General features: G+C 42.7%; 2 protein-coding genes across 2 annotated transcripts in view; one reads left to right on the plus strand and one right to left on the minus strand.

Annotated features, from left to right (window-relative positions):
• dok6 (docking protein 6) overlaps nt 1-18,076 on the plus strand; it is a 49,688-nt gene extending 31,612 nt beyond the window's left edge. The window contains exons 4-8 of the mRNA XM_080515206.1: nt 4,813-4,932; nt 7,968-8,157; nt 8,577-8,715; nt 9,812-9,917; nt 17,767-18,076. Of these exons, the coding sequence (XP_080371332.1) occupies nt 4,813-4,932; nt 7,968-8,157; nt 8,577-8,715; nt 9,812-9,917; nt 17,767-17,924 (713 nt within the window). The 3' untranslated portion in view covers nt 17,925-18,076. The remainder of the gene's footprint in view (nt 1-4,812; nt 4,933-7,967; nt 8,158-8,576; nt 8,716-9,811; nt 9,918-17,766) is intronic.
• A 4,317-nt stretch (nt 18,077-22,393) lies between these two features.
• cd226 (CD226 molecule) lies at nt 22,394-25,324 on the minus strand (the record flags this gene model as incomplete). The annotated part of the gene is given in 6 exon segments (XM_080515258.1): nt 22,394-22,537; nt 22,787-22,943; nt 23,315-23,417; nt 23,707-24,495; nt 25,139-25,259; nt 25,262-25,324. Coding segments are annotated over 6 exon segments (1,377 nt in total).
• Between the last annotated feature and the right edge of the window lie 178 nt (nt 25,325-25,502).

Below are 25,502 nucleotides of genomic sequence, written 5' to 3' on the forward strand. Positions count from 1 at the left end.
GTCCACCAACCTCCTTTCGGCCTTCATTTCTACAGAATATCTGAACTCATTAACATTTAACTCCCCGGCAGCTAATGTACAGTCTGTATTTACAGGACGATCTCACTGCATTTATTTCACTGCAACGTATTATATTCAACTGTCTCATTTTACTTTCTTTCCGTGAATTTGAAGTATGCGGGTGTTTCCCGATACACATCTGCTATTTTATCTGAGCACAGACCAGGGTACAGTACGCTGGGATGCAGATATGGGAAGTTGGTGACCTGGCCACTCTTGTACTTTACACCCAATCATTCAAATTAAAATGATTTAATAATAAAAATAATAATAAACCAATAATGGGAACTATAAGAGCATTAGAACCAGATATCATCAAAAATACTCAGAATCTGAATTAAAGTCGAGAAAATAAACAATGTAACCACAACAAAAACTTGTGTTGATTAAAATCAGACATGCAATTATTACTTCACAGTAAAATAGCTGCCATGATTCCCAAAATTCTTTGTGGTGGATGTACTCAGTCACAATACGGCAAGATGAAATTTTCCTCCCTCACAACGATCAGTTTTCCATCCCTGGGGCATTGTTTAGATGAGTTATTTGAGTCATTTCAGTTTCCTTTAAGAGCCAGATGCACTGACATTTTGGTATATTGCTTTTCAGACGCTGAGCAATAAAGAAGGATTCCTGCTGAGGAAGTGCTTCTACCTGTGCATACAATTAAAGCCACAGCCACTGTGTGACAAATACACTGCTCCCGTGTGCCATGAGCTCTTAATCCACACTGCACATTCATGGACATGAAACAACTTCAATTATCAATTCATGAAAGTGTACGAGTTTCAAACTCTGTTCTGAGTTTTATGCTGCAGTTAATTGTTGCATTTAGAAGGAACTGAAGCTACACAGTGTCACCTTGTTATAATATGTTTTGACATGTTTGTTCTCACAAGCAGAGAATATTGCGAGTGTCTATTATATCAAGCTTGTCTCTTAACAGTAGACACTGCACCTTTAACTTCAGGTTTCTGCTGGAAATATGCATTAGATCCAAATCACCAAGGCAATGTTTAGTAAATATGTATTGCAGAACTGTTGCACGAGAGCCCACCTGTTTTAGACCCTTTCTTTTCATGCGCTCTCTCTATGACAGTGAAATGAGAGTCTGGATTTAAAAGCCAAATCTGGACTCAATGGACCAAAGCGTATTTGAATATATCACACACTTAATTGCCAAAAAAATTAGTGGTTGACTGGTTTCTCTAAAATAAAACAGTAATTAGACCTCAGGAAATTCACCGTACATTTATTTTATTTTAAAAATAACCTTTCGATGCCTTCATGCCAAGGCATTGAAGAAAGCTGATCTTACATTTCTGACAGTTTTACAGATGGCAGATATGGAGATGAAGAGAGATAAGAGTGTGACCTGAAGATAAGTGAATGACGTGAATACTATCGAATGTGCCAAATGCTCCAGTTTCAGAGCCGATTCAGGCCTGAGAAAATATAAATACATCCGGATATACACATTTTTTGGGGCTGAAACAGAAGAAACAAAGTAAGCTGCCTGTCTCTTGACTCGATTTTCACTCCAGTATCACCTCGTGTTTTTTTCCTCCTGCCACACACTCTTCGCTGACACAAAATGCTGCTCCAACCAATTTTTTTCTGTGCACACCTACACCTCCGCTTGGCTCCTCTGACATATCTTGACATGCGCGGCACATGGAGTAACTCGGCTGCCTCTGTGTTGATGCACTGTTTGTTTAGGCGATTTTCCACTCAGTGGCCTAAATAAAATATTTTAAAAAAGTGTGGGAGTTTAGAGGCACTTTAAGGCCGTAGTAACTCTGAATGAGAGAAAAAGCTGAATCTGGGGAGGTTTGAATGAGAGAAAAAGCTGAATCTGGGGAGGTTTGAGAAAAAGCTAAAGTGCAGAGCTGATGCTGCCTGTAAATGTGTGTGAATTTCTGAATCCTCTTGTGTGTGAATGAAGCGCTTCAGGCAGCAGCAGACCTTTCCTTCACCCTGCAAAGTAGTGTAGATCTGCCCCATCTACTGTGTTTGTCAGAGCTGATCTGACAAACAGCTTTCCCCTACTATGCCGGCGATTACACAAGATAGTCCGCAGTGAATGAAGTGAGAATACCTCTTTGCACACGTATTACACAAGCTGATGATTTTTGATTAACAGAAACACGGCTGCTTTGCCACCTTTCCACGTGTCGGCTTGCACACGAGTGGCCGTAGTTGCATATTCCCACATTTCCCCGGAGCTGGGAAGCTTCACAAAGATAAATAACTCTGTCGTTTGCCTCATTTCGCACTTCGGTGACTTCCACCAAAAGCTCAGATAAGACAATTGGAAAAAAACACTTTATTTTTGGTGAATACCAATTTTCCTCCCTGTTAAGTCATGGGGAAAAAAAAAGTGTCATACAGACTCCCAAATTTGATTCATGGATTCGTTTGTCTCCACTTAGCTTCCAATAATAGAATCCATCGTACAATGAGCGCCCTCTTTTCTTTAAGTGCATCGCAGACATAACTTGCCACACTTTTTTAAGGAGACAGTAATTGTCTTGATTTTTGTCTGATTTCCTTGAGATTATTCTTTCAGTGATTCACTTTCTTGCTAATAAGGAGACTCTCATATCATTTAAAGAAAATGCTGCTCCCAGTTAGGAGAAATCTCTCTTTCTCTCATTTTGGTTTGTGCTTGAATTCAGCGAGCAAGATACCACATGTTGGTGTTACGGCAACTGAAATGGAAGGCTGCAGGAAGCAAATATATTTTTCAGATTTGTGTGGGCAAGTTTTTTGAACAGTCGCACACAGTCATGTCCAACTAATCAAATCCATCAAACAAAAGGTAAAAGTTAATGAGTAGATTGCTGCCATGCATTTTAAAAAGAGATCAGTTTGACACTGTTCAACTTTGGCTGTAAAGTGGTGAAATGTGATTAATATTATATTTTCTTGACAGCCAGTTAACTCTTGGTATTGCAGCATGATGAAATTCCATGTAATGCAGATGGTTTTGCGAACTATTGTCATAAAATCTAACCACATCAAACCAATGCACGTTTGCAATGATTTCATAGCTGTTTACTATCATACATTAAATACAGTAAATACTATAAATAATACAGACAATAAATGTGCTCACTGTTTGTTGACAAACAAGTCATAACGAGTCAAACTGAATTGGTGCCATTATAAGCAAAAGCAAAAGTTTTCCTTTGATTAATCACCAACGGGCATGAGTAGCTACAATAAAAAAAAAAAAAGTATATGACTGATTATTGGTGGAGGTTTCGACATTCAAAGAAGAAATCTAATGCAATTGCAACATTATACTGCTTTAAACTGTGCCTCCTGCTGCAAAATCCAATAATCCTTCATTTTTGGCTTTTCTTTTTCTCTCGGAACCTCACATAATCCAAATGTAGGATATATGGCTCCCTTCAGACTGTTGTTCACGGATCTCTGCAGCCATTTGCATGTATGTTTTCACAAATCCACTTTCATCGTCTGGCTTAGCTGCTAAAACTACTTGGTGAGCAATAAGGGAGTGGATGTTTACTGCTGCATCACTGATCTTTCAGCTTCAGGTCTTGGGGTACAGCACTGTGATGTCCTTCACTCCTTTTATATCAATACATTTCCCAGTAATGGGAAAAAAGAAACCGCAGTTACTTTTATTGAGAAATCATTTAATGTATGCTTTGTTTTTTTTTTAACACTTCTGTAATGGACCTTCACAACGCTTGATTGATTGAAAATTATCTCTGCGGCTATAATTGTTTGGATGTGACCAAATTTGACTGCTGCCATCCATAAAAACTGTCACCATATGAGCAGGGTGAGTGGTGTCCTATCTTACGAGAAGAAAACATCTAATATTATGCATTTGATTGGTTTAAAGTTGTTGGTTATTTTTCTTTCATTATACCTCCTTTAATTAAACAAAGAGATTTTCCGCTTACTGTTCTGTTATTATTCCATTATATTGGGCATGAATTAGATTCTTCATAACCTTTGAAAAATCTGTCATTATAGACATGTAAACAAATGGGATGTTGGATGTTTCATGACTTATTTACAGAGTCAGCGTCACAAGCATCAAGGTGAACAGATGTCTTCGTCGACTAAACTGGTCTTTCTTTAAGCCACAGAACTACACCAAATGTTGACACTTTATGCTCTTTTTTTGATTTGAATAAAAGAAAAATAATTTGAACTTTAATTTGATATGTTGTTTATAATTAATACATCCTGGCAAGCATTTTCTTAATGGTTGAAGAAAGTGAAACTTGTAACCGTCTATTCATTCTTTTTCTAACGTGACTTTAGCCCTATTGTTCCAGCAGATCTACTTATGCTGTGTGGCCTTTGAACTCAGTATTGGCAGAAGAAGGGGAGAAACCCGGCTCTCTGCTGCCGCCGGCAGTTCTCTGAACCCTCTGCCTCTTTTAATCTGCACCAAATCGATCAGATTGATTTCGCTCGCTGCTGGTTACTGTTAGCCGGACTCGTGTCCTGTGCATGCAACGTTTTATTCAGAAATACCCTGGGCAATTTATGTGTTTGTGCATAAACAGTCGTGCAGTATAAACTGGACATTGTGTTTTATTATGTATGCAGTTGTGATGGAGGAGGAGGAGGAGGGTGTTGCACATGCCATAACTGTGTGTGTGTGTGTGTGTGTGTGTGTGTGTGTGTGTGTGTGTGTGTGTGTGTGTGTGTGTGTGTGTGTGTGTGTGTGTGTGTGTGTGTGTGTGTGTGTGTGTGTGTGTGCAGAGCTGGATGCCGAGGAATGGTGTAAGCTGCTGTGCGTGGAGTGCCTGGGCACCCGGCTCAACGACATCAGCCTGGGAGAGCCCGACCTGTTAGCAGCGGGTGTGCAGCGGGAGCAGAACGGTGAGTGCCCAATTAGTCCCTGTTAACACGGACAGCTATTCAGGGTCAATCTCTCTCACTCAGCCCGCCACCAGGCAGTCAGCCGCTGCCGTCCGGGTCTGTATGTGTTAAAGCAACTGAAACTTCAGAGGGTTAGGGGAGTGGAACAACCACTGTCCAATTAGGCCTGGCTAATAAGGGCCATTTTTTTTTTTTTGTCAATATCGGCGTCCGATTCCCCCGTTACAGTCTTTAGCTACATTAACTCGGGATGATTCAAGCTCAGACTTCTGAGGTATGTTTGGATGTGTGTGTTGAAGGAAACCTATGTGTGAGCACAGGTCAGACTGAAGCTGGGGCTCTGTTCCAGGCCTAATGAGCAGCGCTGTGCATCACTGGCTTCCCTCATAATGAAGCTTGTCATAGAGATGGATGAGATTATGGCTCCTAAAGCCATGTGAAATAAATGTGCCTCCACATATTCCACTCGCAGGAAATGGAAATGGAAGCGGAGAGGAGACAACGGGGCTCTGCTATCACACCGAAGCTCATTCTCTGTGTAATTTGTAAGCTGGCGCAGGAAATCGAAAAGGCAACAGGCAAAGGACCAGTTTAAAGTTGTAAAAGGGCGAGTAATTGAAAAGAATCTGCCATCATTTCAACCTATTTCATTTCACTGCAGCCGTCGAGCGAAATCGTACCCCTCAACATAACTCGACTTCATTTATATTAGACATCACTGCACACGCTTTTTGATTTTGACGGCGCTGGAGCGAACCAATTGAACTGTAACAGTCCAATCGCTCTCTCTCCCTTCTGTGTTTTGAAATCGAGCCGTTTGTTGTTTGTGTACAAAGGTTTGGATACGGACTGAACTCATACCTGGCTGCCGCCTCTGAGTGGATAAAACAAAACGCTTCAGCGTGCAATTTCAATTAGGAGCCCTCCCCAAACAGCACAGTCTAATAATTAGATCAGAGTTCATTTTCACTGTCCCTAAAAATACACCACGCCATGACATTGCCATTTTCTATCCACTGCAGACACGAGGCTTATTTTGAATCATTAAGCGTAATTAGTGAGAACTCATTTAGATTATAGAGAATTCCCTCTATTCCCCTCTCTGTCTCTGTCTCTCTGTCTCTCTGTCTCTCTGATTCCCTACGAAGAAAAGCTGGTTGTATAAACACAGTTTTCTGTTCAATACAGACAACTTGGGATAATTTTAACAACACAACATATAATAATTTCTAATATAACCACAGAAATGTATATTTGGATCATTAGTGTGCCAGCTGGTGGATATGTTGTGTAACTGTATAAGCAAATGCAAAAATCTGCTTTATGACTCATGGTGGCAGCAACAGTTTGAAGCCTTTCTGTTCGGAACGTACATGTTCTCCACGTGAGTTGCTTGGATTTCTCCCGATGCTAGATTATTTAAAGAGCAGCAGCTGCTTATGCTTTTATGGGGCAACGACTCCACAAACAGTCACTTTCAACATTTTCTTTTCATTATAATTTATTAACAATAACGCGTCCCTTTTCTGATAAAATTCCTAATTTGCAGGACATTATGGTGAGAGAGCAGTATTGTAAAAGCTTTTTCAAGATGCCCAGTGAGAATTTTCGTGTATTGGGAGATTTTTTTTTTCTTTCAACAACCGATATGGTTGTCTTGTCCAGTGCTACACTTTCCAAGAGCTTTTTCAGATATATTTTTTTTAATGAATTTGTTTTTTCAGGGCGTTTGAATCCTCGTAGATGAGTGTCTTCTAAAAGGTTAATTTGTCTAAACAAGGCATCCTGTGAAAGTTCAACAGCCCTAACACTTAATGATTTAGAAAAAAAGAGCAGAAAGCCTTGCTTTTAACCACAAAATGTTTTTGACTCTTAAAACAGAGCAGTGCAAAAGACTGGAATGGACAACAAAGAATTTAACAAAACCTTTTGAGAAGAAAAAATATATATTTTATTGGACCAAATTTTGGAGTACTGCTGTCACTTAATCCCTTGAAATACTGTTTCTTTGGAGCACTTTGCCACTACATTTAAGCTCCACGGCTTGAAAACTCATCTATTTAAGCTTGCACATCCGCGTCTGTGTTCTTAAAGTCCACTTTCATGTTATTTTGGGGTCTGATGTTATCTTTTGTCTTTGCCGAACACTATTTGTTGTTTATGTGCTGCATTAATCTCTGCTGTTTTTGTCTTTAAAAAACTATTCCCTGTTGATTGGAGGGGATTTGTTCTGTGAAAGGGAATCTTACCTATTCCTAGTAACAGTCAAAAATCATTTGCTATACAGAAAACATGGACTATTGACCTTTATTCCAATACTTTCTCATACAGTAAGACAATTTCCCAAAATGAATGATGGTTGATTTAAGCACATTTGGGCCAGGTATTATTGATTGATTGTTTATATTAAGGTAGATTTAAATCCACAGGTATATATATCATTTTCTGAGATGTACAATTATTCCTTTTCATTATGGAAGCGGCCCATAGTTCTCGTAAAGGTTGAGCCTCTCTGCTGCACAGGATACATACAATATTAACTGATGAGACAAGCTCAATGTCTTTTGCTTGTATTTTGCTGTAATATTATGGTTTCATAACCTCGGAAAGTAAGTAAAGTTCAACTTTTCCATCCCAAACGGTCGATATTGTGGACTCACAGAACAGAACGTAAAAAAAAAAAATATATTGACTTTTTGACAAGTCATGTGGGCGTGCAGTAACTTCTTATGTTTAATATGCAACTTCACCCTCAACTATTCATTTTATGTGGCTTACTTTTTATCAACCTTTTCACTGATGTAGAAATATGACTGAAGGCACAATTTACAACTCTCCGATGAATGATACCCCGGGATGAAAATGTAATAACTTGCCATAAATTTCAGTCGAAACTTTCAAAACTAATTCTGCATGGTTTAATACCTCTAGAGGATACTGAGGATTTGTTCTTTATAAATTAATTGAACTGTCCAGAGAGCTGCGTTGTGATTTCCCACTATGAATCCCCCCCCCTCCACCCCCCACCCCTGCAGAGCGCTTCAACGTGTACTTGATGCCCACGCCGAACCTGGACATCTACGGGGAGTGCACCATGCAGATCACCCATGAAAACATCTACCTGTGGGACATTCACAATGCCCGCCTCAAACTCGTCATGTGGCCCCTCAGCTCCCTGCGCAGATACGGCCGAGACTCCACCTGGTTCACCTTCGAATCCGGAAGGTGTGTGCGCAAACGTGGCCAGCTGCTATGCGTGTGTGTGTGTATACGTGTGTTTATATGATTGAAATGTTAGCTGTGGGAGGGGGGGGGGAAAGTTAGTCATGGAAAACTTTAACAAAGCAGTTTTGGATTTTCAAAAACATCCCAGGATATCAGCATTTGCCGCAGAGCCCTTCAGGCGACGATGTGACAGGTGTCTCTGTGAGTGTGTGTTGTTGCACAGTGCATCTACTCATGCATGTGTGTGCTTGACTTCAGTGGGCTATTATAGCAACGTGCCTTTTTCTTTTCTTTTCTTCTTCTTTTTTTTTTTTTTTTTTTTCCACGTAACTGAACATTCAACCGTTCATATTTGTAAATCAGCTATCCGAGAGTGAGCACGATCAAAGTGTGTCTCTGTGTGTGTGTTCCTGGCGCAGGATGTGTGACACAGGAGAGGGTTTGTTCACGTTCCAGACGCGGGAGGGGGAGATGATCTACCAGCGGGTCCACTCGGCCACGCTGGCCATTGCCCAGCAGCATGAGAGGATGATGGAGGAGATGGAGAAGAGCTCCCAGGTACATTTGTACATTTTCTTCTTGGAAGGTTTATCTCATATCCACAGCTGCACGTGATAAGGCCAATCACGGTGTTCTCGTACTGCCAGCATAACACCGAATAATGAGTGTCAACGTGGTGTTGTCTCACGGATAATTATTCAATACTTTCTTACTGCGGCTATTTGCATACACCCTAAAAATACTCTGTTGCCACTAATGGCAGACGATTTTAGAGAGGTGGGGAAAAAAAAGGCATCTTTAGACACACGCATAAGTACATGTTTAATTCTTGTCTTGTTTTTCTCATATTTCAGTGGTTTCTTCACCGTCTGTTTGATTTATATTGATCAAACAAGCATTTCATTGAGGCTGTTCATTGAATTATTTTTAGAAAGCAGGGAGAAGCAAAGGCAATAAATCATCATTCACACACAAACGCACAGACAACGAAATTCTCCGTTAGTATAGCTGCCTGGTCTCTTCCTTTAAAGGTCTGTTTTGGCCGAGGAGCCCTCTCATGCCCCCTCCTATGGTCTTGGCCTCTGTTCCCTCCTTCCATCACAGCTATCCACGCCTTCCTTCCTTCCTTCCTCTCCTCCTCCCTGCTATCATCTGTATTCTTTATTTATGTAGGCCTGCCTAGTGTTTGATGAGCCTTGACCATATGGCCGTGCTCCTGGACCCCACCATTTGGGAACATATCCAAATCCAGCTCAGCTCTATAAATCGTACGGGTAGCTAAACAAAATTGACCGCTCATCTCGCAGAATGGGCGGAATAGCTTGTTTATTACCTGAGAGCTTTTTTTTCCCCCTTTGTTTTTGTTTTTTTTAAGTCGATTAATGCGTTTTGTATATTTCAAGCTGTTTCCCTGGCCCTCACGCTGAGCTTTTAGTTTGCAAGTTAAGAAAAATAAATTAAAAAAATCCCGAGTGACTCCTCATCTCACCCATCAAACAGCCATTCAGAGTGGAGAGCCGCCATTCAACCCGCCGTACAGCGAGCGCCTCGCGCCCTTTGTTTACTGACATACGCCGAGCAATTTCCCCTGTTGTAAGCGAGCGGTAGTGACAGAAAAGTGAAAGACGCGACACGCTTCCGCTGCCTGTTTCAGATCCACTCCAGAGAGACGCTAACCAAGTCCATCTCGCTGCCGCGCAGCGCCTACTGGCAGCACATCACGCGTCAGACCAGCGTGGGGGATCTCTACAGCTACCAAGGTACAAACCAGAACTCGCTAATTGTCATATGTTCAGTGTCACTTCTTTTTTTATCTTCACGGGCAGAAAAAAAAAAAATGAGTGAACAAGTTGGAAAACAAAGTTGTGGAAAGACTTTTATCCACTGCTGCTAAGCTATTTTTACACCGTTTTTCATAAGTTACTAATGTATTCGAACACCAGGAATGTTTTCCTTGCATTCATTCTCTCTCTCTCGCTCTCTAGTGGTCCACATTCTGGAGGGTATTGCTCTCACATCACATCAACAATACCCCAGGTTCAATTGCAGTTCGAGGATTTCACTTTTTGTGTGACGTTTGCATTTTCTCTGTGTGTCGGTTTCCTCCTGCAGTCCATTATGTCAGGGTAATCAGTAACGCCAAGTCAAACTTGTGTGTGCTTTGCTTTCAAGTCTAGACTCCTCCAACAACTGAGAGCAGATTCTTATTTAGTTTAATCTGATTGTGACAACAAGAAATAAGTGAATCTATTGAGATAATCTAATGAATGCTCAAATGAAATATGGCCAGGTCTTAATCTAACAAGGAATTAGAAGCAAACGTAATCTATTTTTCATCTAACGCACTAATCATTGCATTGTTCATAGTACATTATTGGGACAATTGCTGTGTAACCCGCCCAGGCTAATGACATCAGCAAAAGCTAATTGGAGTCCGGAGTTTGTGAATCCGGAGTTCAATCAGTGGAGTATGATTGGCAGCATGGATTAGAGCCATTAGAGACTTATGATCGAGAGTAGTTGATTTGCATGAGGGACGTGCTGCAAAGTTATCTCCAAGAGTCTAGATAATCATCAGTCAGCAAACAAAAAGTATAAATGAAAAACTATTTTGTTCTCTGGTTTCTCCTACTGGAAAAAAAACAAAAAACTCCAAGCTGGTTGTCTCCAAAATCACAGCGCAGAATGCTCAGTGAGGGAACAAAGAGCCCCGGTGTAACAGATAAAAGATTAAAGCAGCCTGTGGAGCTGGTAACGTCAAGAGTAGGAATATGCTATTGGAGATTTATGAAGCATGCAGACAGTCTGTCTGTCTGAACCAGCATGAACCTCGGCACCTTACTGTATCTGTACGAACCACCGCAGAGCCTTTAACGCTCCACATTTACCAGTGAACGTTAATTCAGTAGTCCATGTCCCGGTCCCTGGTTGAACACTTTTCCTTCCTTGGACCACTATTAATTGATACCGAGCACAGCTTTTGAGATGTTCTCATACACTTGTTTTTAAGCTTGCCAAGTTTTCTTGTTTGAAATGCATCAACATTGAACAGAAATTGTTTACCTGCTGTCTAGTTTACCACTCCGGATGCCAAAGAGATGATTAGTTTTAATTGTGTAATTCTGAAGTAGCTCACTGAAGTCTGAAGAGCTGAAAACAAACAACACAAAAATACCAATTAACAGGTGAAGCATGGTGGAGGCAGCATCGCAATGTGAAGCTGCTTTGCTGTATGTTTGCTGGAACAGCTCCTGATCATTGTGTTTTCAAAGGGAGTATTGATTCTCAAATGACGAGCCGGGACATTATCCCGAGACGTCGTGGACATTCAAACCCTGCAAAGGTCAAAGGTCAACACCCTCCTGGAGCACAAGCCACCGACTTGTCTTCATTGGATAAGGACAACGTTTGGGTGTCAACCCAGCTGAGGCTTAAAACTGGTTGATGAAGCAGGAACACAAACATCAGACTGAATCTACTAAATGAGATAATCAGCCTTGAGTACATCCCAGCAAGAGTCACGGCACGGTAGAGTTCCTTTAAAATGACCTCGAGTTTCCAGTTCTGGAAAGAATACACGTCTATCTTTCTTAGGCATCGAATGAAAGGGACATAAAAAAGCATTTTTTGGTTGTAAAATATTCTGATTACAAGTTCGTTTGGGTTTGTTTTTTATGTGAGCCGGCAAGATGTGTGGCCTGTTTGTCCTCTACGTGTCCATTAAGTACACATACTTAAGGTATACTTAAGCTCGAGTAAGGTGTGCGTGTGCGCGTGCGTGCGTGCGTGTGTGTGTGTGTGTGTGTGTGTGTGTGTGTGTGTGTGTGTGTGTCCCGATGCAGACCAGAGGCAGAAAGGTGATTAGTGAGTTGATGCGATTATGCCCTGTCCATGGTATTAGTTGATTAGTAGACTTATCTGCGGATTACGGGCCTTTTGGCTTTCACTGATAGAGCGAAACAGAAAAGCCCAGCAGAGATGAAAGTCTCTTTGACGTCATCATTTTCTTTTGAGACTCAAATGATAATGGGCCCCAAAAAAAAATGCCTTCAATTGTGGGCTGATAAGCTTTAAAGCAAAATGCACGTCTTCTTTTCCAAATATAAACATGTTTGTTTGGGATGTTTTTTTTTACTCATATACATTAAACGGAGAAGCTTCCACTTGCGGGGGTCATCATTCATAAGCCCACCCTCCTGTAAAGTCTCCTTTTGAAACTCTTTCTCTCTAAACTCTGGTGAGCAGGGGAGCTTCTCTCTCATCCATCACCTTGGCATCTCCACTGGTCCTCCCACGCTTCCTCCGTGCGTCTGTCCGTTTGGGAACAGCACTCCACCTTCTTCCTGCTCATACACATTCAGCGCTGCCATTATCTCCCCTCCTTTCCCATGAATAAATTGAATGCATCAGTGTGTTGGGGGATGCGGCGATGGCTCTCGTCAGACAAGGAGGAGGACAAGGTGATTCTGGGGAGTGACGGGAGTTTAAGTCTTGTTGTGACACGGGATGTTTGGACTGGGAAAGGCATGTCGGAGGAGCTGAGCACACACCGGGGACCGCTGCTGCTGCTTTTAACATGCCTGCAAGCCATTTTTAGATGGACTCAGCCATACGGCATTGATTCTTCCCCGGGAGATGCTCTCCACCTTGTTGGAGGTCGTTTGCGTCTTACCTCTGGGATCCATCCTCACATCTGCTAAAACTGTATGATTGAAGTAACTTTAAGTTAATGACAGATTATTTCCCGGTGTTAAAGAGGGAACAAATCATATAGGTGAACTTCCTCTGTTTTTTTTTAAATGTGCTGCCACCCTCGCCACCTGCTGCAGGTCCTTCCTGTTCTCCGCTGTACAGCTGGAGAAGCACACACTGCAGCATAAGGCCAGGAAGCTCTCGCTTTCCAACCTATAGAAATGAATCAGCAGGAGACGAGGAACAAATGTAAAGCTCCACCGTCTGTACCTCCTCTATGGAGCACACAAACACAAAATGACAGGGATTTGCAACTGGTGGCCCGAGGACCAGCAGTGGCCGTCATCCTCATCCTTTTGAGGCAAATTTTCTCAATTTGAATACATTATTCTCCCAGCAGGTTATGATATAAGGGAAGTCATTGCAACCACATTTGAATCTCATTTCAATTATAAATGCTCTGTCATTAGTGTAAGAATGTCTAATTTTCACGAAACGAGGGGCTATTATTCATTCAGATACATTCTGGTGGTAGAAGTGCTCTGCTAAAATGTAGAGATTACATTTTTGTGGTACTCCGTGACGTGTCCGGTCTCATGCTGCCAAGCCCGACAACAGTCTACTTCCTGCACATGCAAAACAGTATACTTATGCATGAGTGCTATTGAAATAGCTCAATGTTGATTGCTAATGCTAATACCACAGAATGCATGTAAATGTAAGTCTCTGCTGGCATAAATTCTGTAAAAATGCCAGACGCATAGTTACTCTTCATTCAGAGAGTGAAGGTTTAAACTCAATGACTGGTCAGTTTGAGCAAACACGCATTAAAACTTGTGATGTTGAAACCTTCTAATCATTCATTTTAAATAATTCATTTTAAACATTTATTTCAAATATGTGTTCACTATTTTAATCCAACACACAATTGAACATTAAATTCATCTGATATTTCGGCAGTTATGTTGCTTCTAAAACCTTCTTTATGTCGTTTTATGATCATTACGAGCCAGGACAATATTGTGAGTGTGTTGAATAGAGGTGAGAAAGCAGATTTTTCGGTCCATGCTGGCTGTGTTTGCTCCCTGGCTGTATCACTGTGTGCATGATGAATATCCAATCAGCACAGTCAATTTGCTGAGTCATGCTCGGGTTGCTTTCAAATACCCCGTGGGTCCGGGGGAATAATTAAGGAACATAGTTTCCTCTCCCCGCTGAGGTTTGCTCACCTATTTGTTTATTTTGCCTCAGTTAACTGGGGACCCGGCCGTGAAGTTAAGCAACTACTCTGTTTTAAATGATTTCACATCTGCTTTTTATTTATTTATTTATTTTTTTGCTTGGGTCGAAATTTCTCCGAAAACACCTCTGAGAAATCGTGTTCGCTTTAATTGAAAATAGTAATTGTCAATATGGCTTTTTGATAAAACACCCCAAAAAAAACAAACCACTTCATCATAGTGTGGAATCCAGCTTCTCTTCAGGTTTGGAGAGACATGAAGCGCGTGCCTCCCTGCGAAGTTTGAACCTTCTTCAAGAACAGAAAGAAAATCCAAGATAGACGTTTTGATCTCCAGAAAATACCGTCTGTATTAAAACAATGCATCTTCCACCACTTCTTCTTCTGTTATTCAGTCTTTTGCATTTCATCAAAGCTGCTGTGTTCTCTGGGTTTGCTGAAATAAAGTGCACTTTAAAGTTTCTCAGTTGAGAAAGCAAGGCCTGTCGGAAATGCTTCAATTACCAGCTCTAATATTGAAACGGGGGGAAAAAAAAAAAAGAGAGACAAGGAGGCTTGTATTTCTTTTCTCTTTCCTGTACTCGTCTTTGCGTGGTTTCCTTCTTCGCCGTCTCTCACTCTGTGTTCTATTGTGCTGCACAGTTTAGTGTCGTAGCATTAGCAATTCTAATGAGATGGAGGGCTCTTCTTAGTTTGATCGGCCGGGAGTGATACGAGGAGTGTTTTTTAAACCGAGAGGGAGCTCGTATCAAAGGCCCAGAGACAAGATGACAGAAGAACAGGGTGATAACACTATCTTATCGGCAACAGGCAACATGAAGCATTGCGAGATGCAAAAAATAAATAAATAATAAAACAGCCCCATGAAAAATGTATTTCAGCCGGGTAAAACTGGCTCGGAAAGTTTTTAAAAGTGGTCGTTATTTGGCTGCAGCGTCGATGTGAAACACATGGGCTGAATCTCCCACAAGCACTCTAGACTATCCGTTTCTCTGGTTACAGCTGTTTCACATGTCCTCTGTGGAGGAGAGAAGGTGCAGACAGGTGTGTGTGTGTGTGTGTGTGTGAATAGCTGCTTGTGTATCCGGGTCCTCTTGTCTCTGGGTGTGTGAGCGCCCCGACCGGCCGTCCTGTCTGCCCCGGCCCAGCAGCTGCCACCCCGGGCCAGATAGGATGACATGACCTTCCCCGGTAATGAAAAGGCACCGACAAATCAGTCTGTTTCACACAGGGACAGCGGAGAAGGAGGGCTGATCTCTCTCTCTCTCTCTCTCTCTCTGTCTCTCTGTCAGTCTTTATTATTTTAGTGAGTGTATGTTTGCGTGGCTCTCGTCATGGGTTGTGGCTGCCGCCAGCTTCCCCCGCCTGCTTCTGCTCTTCTTCTTTGTTCCTGCCTAAATTGTCCTTGGTTGAGGAGAAGGGTTGTCTCAGCAAAGATGAAAGAACGACATGGCTGCGTCGTTTTAGTAATCTATTAGGTACAATGTGAAGGGAAGAGAAAGTTTCACTCTTTTTTCTTTTTCACCTCCGGTGCTTCTCTCTCTCTCTCTCAGAACATGTACTGAGCTGCAGTTGAAAACTTTTTTTTTTCTGGATGGTGGTGAAAGGGAAGTCTTGCAGACAGAGGTGTGTGTGTGTGTGTGTGTGTGTGTGTGTGTGTGTGTGTGTGTGTGTGTGTGTGTGTGTGTGTGTGTGTGTGTGTGTGTGTGTGTGTGTGTGTGTGTGTGTGTGTGTGTGTGTGTGTGTGTGTGTGTGTGTGTGTGTGTGTGTGTGTGTGACTCACCTGTTATGGCTGATTCTGAATTTGGTCTCATCCACACACACACACACACACACCGTGTTTCCTCCTGCAAACTGCTCCCTTAACCCTTCCTTTACCAGTGTATCATCTTTTTCTCTCCACTTTTCTTTTTTCTTTTAGAAACAAAAGCTCTGCTCTCGTTCCGCGGCTGTGACGTGGCGCGCTCTCACACAGACACTTGACATTGATTGCCAGGCTGGCTGGGGTCATGCTCTATACTCTTGAGTCGTGGTGACTTGGCCGGATCTCGAATCCCTTCGGTGGCATCATGACTGGAGCTGCTGGCTCCACGCAGACCGAGTGTGTGTGTGTGTGAGAGATCATTGCTCAATATCGTATGATTGAACTGCTTACTATCCTATTTAGGGAGAAGCATTTCAGCACAAACGACAGTATCAAAGATGATCTCTTTGCCAATGTTGCAAGCGCGGCTCTGGAAGAGAACATTCACATTTTTATTTGTTAATCAAATTTCAATTAACCTCTGCAGCGGAATCGATCGCGGGCGCCTGAATTATATCGATATGCAGCAACTTCTGCAGAGCAATGTTAGCGGGTTCCACGTGTGCTATAGTTGATTACAGTCTTGTGTTTGTTTTGTTGTTTTTTTTTTTTACACTTCCTGAAATATTGATCAGTGGCCACTTCCTCCTTGTTTGGTGCCTGATCAGCAGCCTGCCGGCCACTTTATCCTCGACCCGCCTCTGCGTGCACATCTCCAAACAGCATCCTGATGGATTATTAATGGTCTCCGAGTTGCACAACAACGGCCCTCCACCCACAAGTATCCATTACTCCCTCTCAGTGCGTTTAACCAATATGAACCGCACAACAAATTGCTCCCAATTAATTTAAATGGCGCTGGAGAGAGACTTGACGGCAGGCGGTCTCACGTGGCGAGACGATGAAAAGAAGTGGCTTACCTGAGACGAGACGCACTTCTCGTATCGCTTTTGTTGCATCCGTACCGTTTGTGGTGATTATATTTATGCTATCTGAGAACCGCCTACACCGGAGATTATTTTACCTAATTGAAAAGTGCCAGAGTTATTTTTGCACAAAGACGGTAGCTAAGCAACAGTTGTACAACCAGTATTTTATCAACAGCTTTGTCACGTTGTTTCAATGTGATTAATGTTTCAGTTGATTCATTTCAGTTTCATGTCAACGGTGTCGGGTATCAGAGAAAAAAGTAACGGAGAAATGGAGGAGAAGCAGATAATTCAACATTAGAATGCACGTTAATCTACAGCAGTTTAAACCTACAGCAGAGGAAATAGAAAATTATCCAATTCAAAGAAAAGGTTGTAAAATGTAGACTGTTTTACCTCATAAAGATTGTATTTCACATATACTGTGTTATTATGTTCTGTCACGGTGAGATCCTTTTCTCTGAGAGCGTAAAGCCAAAGAGTTTATCCTCAAACTATCATTCGCCACAAAAGATGCATTCCGCTGTGATTCTGTCCATTTCTTCAATAAAGCCGTAACTGTCTTGGTACTTTTTATTTTCCTTCTTTTTGACAGATTCATCTTCCTCTTTAGCCTGACAAGCCTCTAATTTTTCTCCCACTGCTTTCTTTGTGTATTTTGGAGACAGGATGTTCCCGTTCAACACGCCGATGTATTCGCATTACTTTAAAAATATGTTGGGTTTTTTTTCTATTACGCCTCAAAAGTTTAAATAAATGATACACTTGGTGGTTTTGTGACATGAATGCATTAAATTCTGTCTGAAATTAGCAATAATTTTCCTTATATTGAGGACAAAACCATCTGTTTCCTGCAGTGACCTTTAAAGCGTTATTCCAACATCGTCATGACGATGATCCAGTAAAAGTCACGAGCCAGACTCTCGTTCTGCTTCTGTCTGCAGGAGGTGGCCTGACCATGAGTTTCATCCCCAGAGCACAGACGTTCCCCAGCTTCCTGTCTGATGAGACCGAGCACGAGGGCAGCAGCCAGCGCCAGGAAGAAGCACCGTCGCCCTCCAGTGGCCGCGGCTCGAGTTGCAGCCGGAGACCCCTTCAATGACAGAGGACTGCTGGAGAACCACTCGGACACTTTGCCCAACCTCTGGAGAGAGGATGTAGAAATGATGTATAGTGACATGTGTAATATATGATTTCCTGAATAGTGTCAACTGTAGAGCGAGTGCTATGTTTTTATTTCCCCCCCGTACGGAGTGTGTCAGCAGAGGTAGCTTCAACGATTGCAAAACATCCTTTGAGTGTAGTTTTAAAGTGTTTTATGTTGTCATTATCCTCTTAAAGTCAGCATGACCCCCCCCCCCCCCCACACCCCCACTTCTTCTTTCAAACTGCACCGTAGGAGAAAAAACACTCACACTGAGTTCCTCCATAAAACAATGTCGAAAGAAGACTGTGATGAAATCACATCCGGTTCCCACATTGTGCAGCCTCAGCAGCCCATTCAAGAGAAACATTCCCCAGTTTTGACACATAATCTTCCCACACCTACTGCTCTCTCTCTCAAGAATGTGAAATTGATCGACGCCATCACACAGGAGCGGCGCGATGCGTACGGTAGTGGTGAATCAGCAAAAGGCCCTCAAGTCGGCTACAAAAAAAAAACAACCCCAGAGCCATTCAGAAATGTGCTCGGGAGGATATCGGAGTGGACGTCATGTCAGAAATGATCAAATGCAACCTTGCTGCAGCCTCTGCTTTAAACTGCCAGCCTTCCTTTTCACTGGAGCGATTTGGTTTTAATAGCTTCCTCCAGCCTCGCGTACAGCTCCCATCTGATAACTGCTTCATGAGCCAGAGGTGCCAGGAGAGTCGCCCTATGGAGCCCCATATGCAAAATGCAGGCAGATTTGGCACCGTGGCAATAAAAACAAAGAAAAAAGTAGCCTGATATTTTGTTTTTTTTATTATTATAATTATTTTTTATGCCCTTATCAAGTCAATCCCAAATTCAATTTTGGGAATCTATTAAAAGAGAAACAGGAAAAAGTCATGAGGAGACTCGCTTGACATTTGAAGAAATATGCTCATTTGCAATCTTGACGACAAACCTGAAACTCACTCGTGTATGTTTATGGTAGAAACTCACTCAGCTCTGCGTAAACATGTGGAGCAGTATCTGCAAAGCCACAACGTGCTAGTTTTACAGTCTGAAAACCATGATGGAACTCTATTTAAATTAGTCCAAAGTGAGGTTGGATGATTTCTGATTAGATGTAATACCCAGTTTGTCTTTATATATAGTCTGCAGTTATTAGAACGGTTTCACTTGTGATTTTGCAACAAAAGCCTATTTTTTTGTTTGTTTGTTTCAATATGAATCAAAATAATGAAATAATCTCTGATTGTATAATCGTTGCAGTGCTGGTATGGAGATTTGGATCTTCTGCTTCATCTGAATCACACTTTAGGATCAACAATCACAGATACTTTATTAGGAGTCAGACGCCAGAAAAACCTCATGTGCACACGGGGAACTTGCAAACTCCACAACACAGAGGAGGAGACAGTATGTGGGAATATTAGAACCAAACTGTACAAACACAACCATTATCATACACAAACAGTTTAGCGGTTGCTGGTTGTAATCTGAGTCTGTTGAACTTATTGTCTGATTTGGGGTTGAGTCCAAACGTGTGTGAAAAGGAGAAGCTCAACCTGGGAGAAAGTCATTCCATCCATCCATTCTGTGAACGAGTGAAACGTGTCCGTGTACACGTGGTGGCTGCGATTATCCTCCCCCCAGTAAGAAGTGCCTTCCGAGTGAGATCCCACCAAAGCCTCCACTTTGGGCTCCCGGTTTACTTCACTCTTCACTTCCAAACAGCTTGGAGGAGCCTCTCCTGTGACGTCGCAGATCCAGACGTCAAATGTCACTTCGAATATCCAACACGGCGCTCGTGACGCTCGCCAGACGCCCATACGCCTCCTAAAGCGTGTGGCCGAGGCGGCTTGACGCATCAAATTGTCCAAACGGTCTAATTTTCAACCGGAGACACGGCGGCAGCCAAATGAAAAGGTTGTTTTTTCCCCCCCCTCCGACAACAATCACTTCTCTCTTATTTCAGTGCGTCTCTTTGTTTATACGTCTAGAAATAAAGTAGGTCTCCACAAAGAAGCGCTCACTCTTGTGTTGGAGTTAGACTGTGCAGACGTCACTTTATTTGAGTATTTATTGACGGGGAACTGGACCCGTTGACGAACTGGAGCCTCTGGGGGTGAGTCGGTCTGTTTTTAGCTCGAGTGCGGTAAATAAATGTTGTCGAAGATATCCCACGTCGCTCGTCATGGAGGTTTCCGTTCGCTGTCCACCACGATCTGTGTTCTGTTCCAAGTTTATGTTCATAGCACTTTTGAGTACACGAGTGTAGGACTACAGTTTTCACTGAATGTACATATGTAATGTTTTTTGAGGATTAAAAAAAAAAAAAAGTATTAAATTGAATGTTCTATCATGTACCTGCATTTTCTTTCCGCAAACATATTTAATACAGTTAAAATATTAAAGAAAAATAAGGTCTTACTGGAGCTTTAGGAGATTGATTCACTCAATAAAAACTGAGTTGAGCTGCTGTTTCACAAGGAAACCTGACAGATTATAGTTTAATTTGTTTATTTTTAATGAGTTAATAGCCAAAGGCCAATAACATTACCAATAATTTAATAAGTTTGGGTTATTACATGATTGAAGTAACATTAAAAAAGAAACCTCTTGAATATATAATAACAGTCAATATTTCCAAGAAGCATAGTCCTATTTATGTAAAGTACTTTTTTTTTTCTTCTTCACATATTGGCAACTAAATTTGACTATCGATAAATTATTGTCTGGTTGCAACTTACTTTGGTTTTTGTTTACAAACAGTAATTGATGACCAGCACTGCAGCCATGGAACTATTCAGGTTAAATATAGAGTAAATGTAATAACTAAAGCAAAGGGAAACCATGCGAGTTGTTCAGAAGCTCCTGGACTGAAATGAGTTTGATAACCCTTTTTCCCAGATCTTCCCATAGAAATGCCAAATAAATAACAGGTTATTGGCCATTGTTATATTATTATTATTATTATTCTAATTCCCATCAATAATGTGATCATTTAGGCTTTTTTTCCAATGTAATAAAGCCAATCAAGTTATAAATTGCCAATAGTGTAATAATGTAATAAAATAATATTGATAATTGTTCACATATCAAAGTATCTTTAACAGAATGCTGTAACTTCAGTCAGTGATGGAATATATAACTAAGGCTGCACGTCTTGGATTTTTTTTTGTATTTTCCTTATAATGAATTGGTAAGTTGAAGACACAGTGGTCACATTCAATGAATACGAGCCAGAAGTGTAGATGATTTTTTTGGGGAAATGTGATTGTATTTTTCAACAGGTGGGCTTCTTAGAAATCACATTGCATTTGAAATTGTACTTATTGTTCTTTAAAACTCGTAAAACCTTCCACCCTGCTGTGAAGAGTTGAAGTGATGAACATTTTCGTTTTTCAGTAGGGTTTCTGTGAGGATTGTAACCTGAACTCCCACACAACAGGAAATCCAAACGTTCGGGGGAGGTGGGGGTGGGGGGTCTATGATGGTTTTATTTGTACCACACAGAATCGTCAACAGCCACTGACATCAGTTTCACTCTTGCAGCTCGCACACACTCTGTCGCAGGCACAGCTGCAGCTTCCAGCGTCGCTCCGGGAGCAGCAGGACGAGAAAACCGCCGCGAAAACGTGCGAATCCAAACTAAATTGTCCCTTCATGTCGCACATGTCTAGCTTGTCCACATTTGTCTTGTTTCCTAGCGGAATAGCCCGCTTATCCATTACTGCCTCTGCCACTGCCTCCACTTCTACGGAGATAAATGAAGGAGATTACAGAGCAAAACAGCTTCACAGCACCACCTTAAATATTGATTCACAAAAGAAAGGCAGTTTACAAAAGTTGATCAAATAGATGACTTTCAACATTTCTAGAGGAAAAAAAAACCCAACAACAACAACACAGAAAGCGCGAGGAGGCCTGAAGTAAAGCGGAGGATTATCTAACTGGAGGCCCAGACACGGAGCCACCAGGGGGGGAGAAGCTACAGTCTCTAGTGACGCTGCGCTGCCGAGCGGCTGCTTTTCTTCACCGTTAGATGATTAGACGCCATTGTCAAGCTCTGAATAGAAACCAGGAGGGATGAAAGTGAAAAAGAGGGGCAATTACACAGGCTTTTGTCAGCGGTTTTACTTGAGGGGGGGTTATGGGAAGTGAAAGGGATGATTAGAAGGACTTTGTTTGGTCCACGGTGTTTGACAGAAGCATCCACACGGAGGAGCAGAACAAAACGTTTCCTCGCCGGTGATTAACGCAGCACATGCTACATGGGACGAGTGGGGGACGGGGGACGGGGACGGGGACGGGGACGGGGCCCCTGACTAACCTGATGACTTCAAACAAGAGAATGCATCTGAATGTGGAATAAACTGTAACCTCGCTCTTGGTCGCCGTGTTAACTTGACACGCGCGCGTTACGTCTGGCGCGGCCTCTTGCTATGAGGTTTGGGTTTGACTGATCGCACGCTCTGCAGGTTGGCGTAGATGGGACACTTCTCTCTCTGTCTGGACTTGGATGCGATCCTGGGGCACGTCGACGCGTTGTCATAGAAGTTGGGCTGCAAGGAGGCGCTACACGTTAGTCGTTGTTAGTGAGATTGTTACGGTGTTGACGCATGCAAAACATGCAGCAGCCTGGCAACACATCCTATACGTTAAATACTAGTTGACAATAAAAAGTAAAAAAAAGGTGTATACAGTATTAATATCAGACTTATTAGTCAGGCGAGCATAAATTCCATTAAAGGGGCGGGATTACCTGGTGAAGAGGACTGCAGGATCAAGCAAGATTAATAGTCAAGTCTCACAGCTTTGTAATGAAGTGTGTGTCTGATGAGCAGGTGAGGGAGCGCCTTAAAAGTGTCCAGTGTGAAAACCAGAGTGGAGAGCAGGAATAATGCAACGCCTACCTGTCTCTGGGACGGGTGCAGTTTGACTCTGTACTCCTCCCTCTTGTTCTTCTTCCTGTCAGAGAGAAGAGAAAAAAAACACACAAACAAAAAAAAAAAAACAATTATTAAATGGATCACAATGACAAGATCGTGATGCAGTGATGGGTAAAGATTTGAATCTGATGCAGATCAAACAGGTTTGGAATAGAGACTTTCAAATATGTTTCACTGAAGATGTATTTATAGTCAAAGAGAATCATGGCAGCTGTCTTCAGTGTGGAAGGAAAGCAGCCATATGGCAGCAGCATGTGCGTTACTTTTCATCTGATTCATTCTTGACCTCACGTGGGCCCGAGACAAGCGAAGGGAAGGGCAAATGTGGACTTTTAATACATTCAGTTGTGTCGGGTGAACAACACCCAGGGAGTTCAAACAGACCCGTACCTGTGTCTCACTGCGAGGATGAGAACGACGGAGACCAGAAGGAGTCCGGCGGCTCCGGCCCCGATGTAAATGTACATCATGTATAACGACAGGCTGAATCCTCCTTCGGAGAAAACCAGAGAAAACAACGACGGATTAAAAGCCGATGTGTGAGACGTCTTCAACAAGAGTAAAACCGTAGTGTCACATCGGTCACACGTCTCACAACATAGTCAGATGAAAGCGACACACGCGGACAAACCACAGGAATTTGTGGTTTTAACATTCTTGTCATGTCGCATTTACACGAGAAGCATCGTTTACTGTATGTACTGTGATCCACCATTGAGATCTCAATCACTCTCTAGATGACTCGCTCCACGTGTGGCGAATGATTGGTGGTCTTAGCGTACCTGCAGCGGCGACGGTGAGCTGCACGGTGGTGATCTGCACCCCCGTGTCGGTGTTGAAGGTGCAGCGGTAGAAGCCGGTGTCATCCAGGCCCACGTTGGTCAGCAGCAGGCTGATGTCCAGGCTGTCCTCGCAGTGCACCCGTCCCCGGTCGCTGTAGTCCTCGCTCACCAGGCCGCCATCCACCTTCTTACACACTCCGATGATGCCCCACGGCTGGCCGCGCAGCATCCTCTCCAGAATGACCTGGTACACGCTGCCGTTGCGCCGGTGGTCACAGTTGATGGTCAGGTTGACGTTCCGCTCCGCCAGCAGCTCCGTGTCCGCCACCGTCACCTCGGGAGACGGCGGCGACTCGGCGCTGTCATCTTCGTCTTCTTCTTCTTCCGGTGGCTCGTCTGTGGACACAGGACTCCGTCGGTCAAGCGCATCTAACAGCAAGGAACTTTTTCTCCACGGGTTCTTACCCAAATCCTCCACCTGGATGGTCCTGGTCCAGGGGCCCTGAGGGAAGGTCTGGACCGAGCAGTGATACACCCCGATGTCCCGATGGGTGACGTTCCTCATGGAGATACTCCCGTCCATCGGCGTGGACTTGAGGAACTCCACTCTGTCCCGGTACAGGTGGGAGAAACTCACTCCGTACTCGGGGTGGAAAACAGCCACCGGATTCTTGTCGGGCACTTTGGTCCAGGACACCATGCTGAGGTTTCCATCCCAGGGACACGAGCAGTCCAACACCATCCCCTCCTCCAGCCGCACCGTGGCCACTTCTTTATCCTGGACAGCAACTACACACACAACTTCTGTTTGTTATCAGGCAAACACATCACAGATGAAGAGAAAAACATACTGTTTCAGCTATGTCCATTTGAATGTCATATTTTTGTATTCCTATAAACAGTGTTGGCTCTTTTTTTTTTTTCTCCATGTTTCTCTCTTAAATCTCTCCTACTTGAAGATTACCACAACCATTCATGGTTTTAAGGCCGTCCCTTAGGGAACGGTAATTAGGCTCATTTGAGCCAGTAGCTGCATACAAACACAGCTGACAATAGCAGATGATCAAGCTTCCAAGTTTTCAAAGGTTTTTTTTTTGTTTTTTTAAATCTGAGCTGAATGACAACTCATTTTCAGTCTAGTGAGGCTCCTGGGAGCTCCGGCAGGTTTGGAATAATAATGTCCAACAAAACACCCTCTTATTTAAGGCTGTAGCATCCAAAAAGGACAAAAAAATGAAGGTTTTAGTTACCGAGCATTTGCGAAAGATCACAAACTAATTAAAGTACACTATAAATGCACGTTTGCTTGTTTTCTTGCACGCAGAACCACAACACCGTAAACACGACTCACAACAGTTATTGTCAATATGACATGTCATTTCAACAAACTACAAAAACACTTAGGAAAAAAAAAAAAGTCTGCAGATCATACCTTCAAGAAAAGGAAGAAAGAGGAGTACCACGAAGTACCAGTAATCCTTTTGTACAGCCTCCATCTTGCCCCACCGAGGCAGAATGAAAGCTGCATTGATGAGACGAGTGGAGAGGCGCATGAGCTGCACTTCCTGCTCGCGCTCTGGCTACAGAGGAACACTTGAGCTACTGGGGCGCACTTCATGGTGGCTCGCAGTAAGCTCCATCCACACAGAGGGCCACTTTATCACGGGGGGCAGGGAGGAGAGGAGGGCAGGCCGATAACATAACACAACACTGCATGGACGCGTCTCAAAATACAAACTCCAACAATGTGTCATGCAAACATCCTTTATGGGACTTTTATTTTTTGAATAATTTTT

The sequence above is a fragment of the Blennius ocellaris genome (genome assembly GCF_963422515.1).
Source record: "Blennius ocellaris genome assembly, chromosome: 19".
Taxonomy (NCBI): domain Eukaryota; kingdom Metazoa; phylum Chordata; class Actinopteri; order Blenniiformes; family Blenniidae; genus Blennius; species Blennius ocellaris.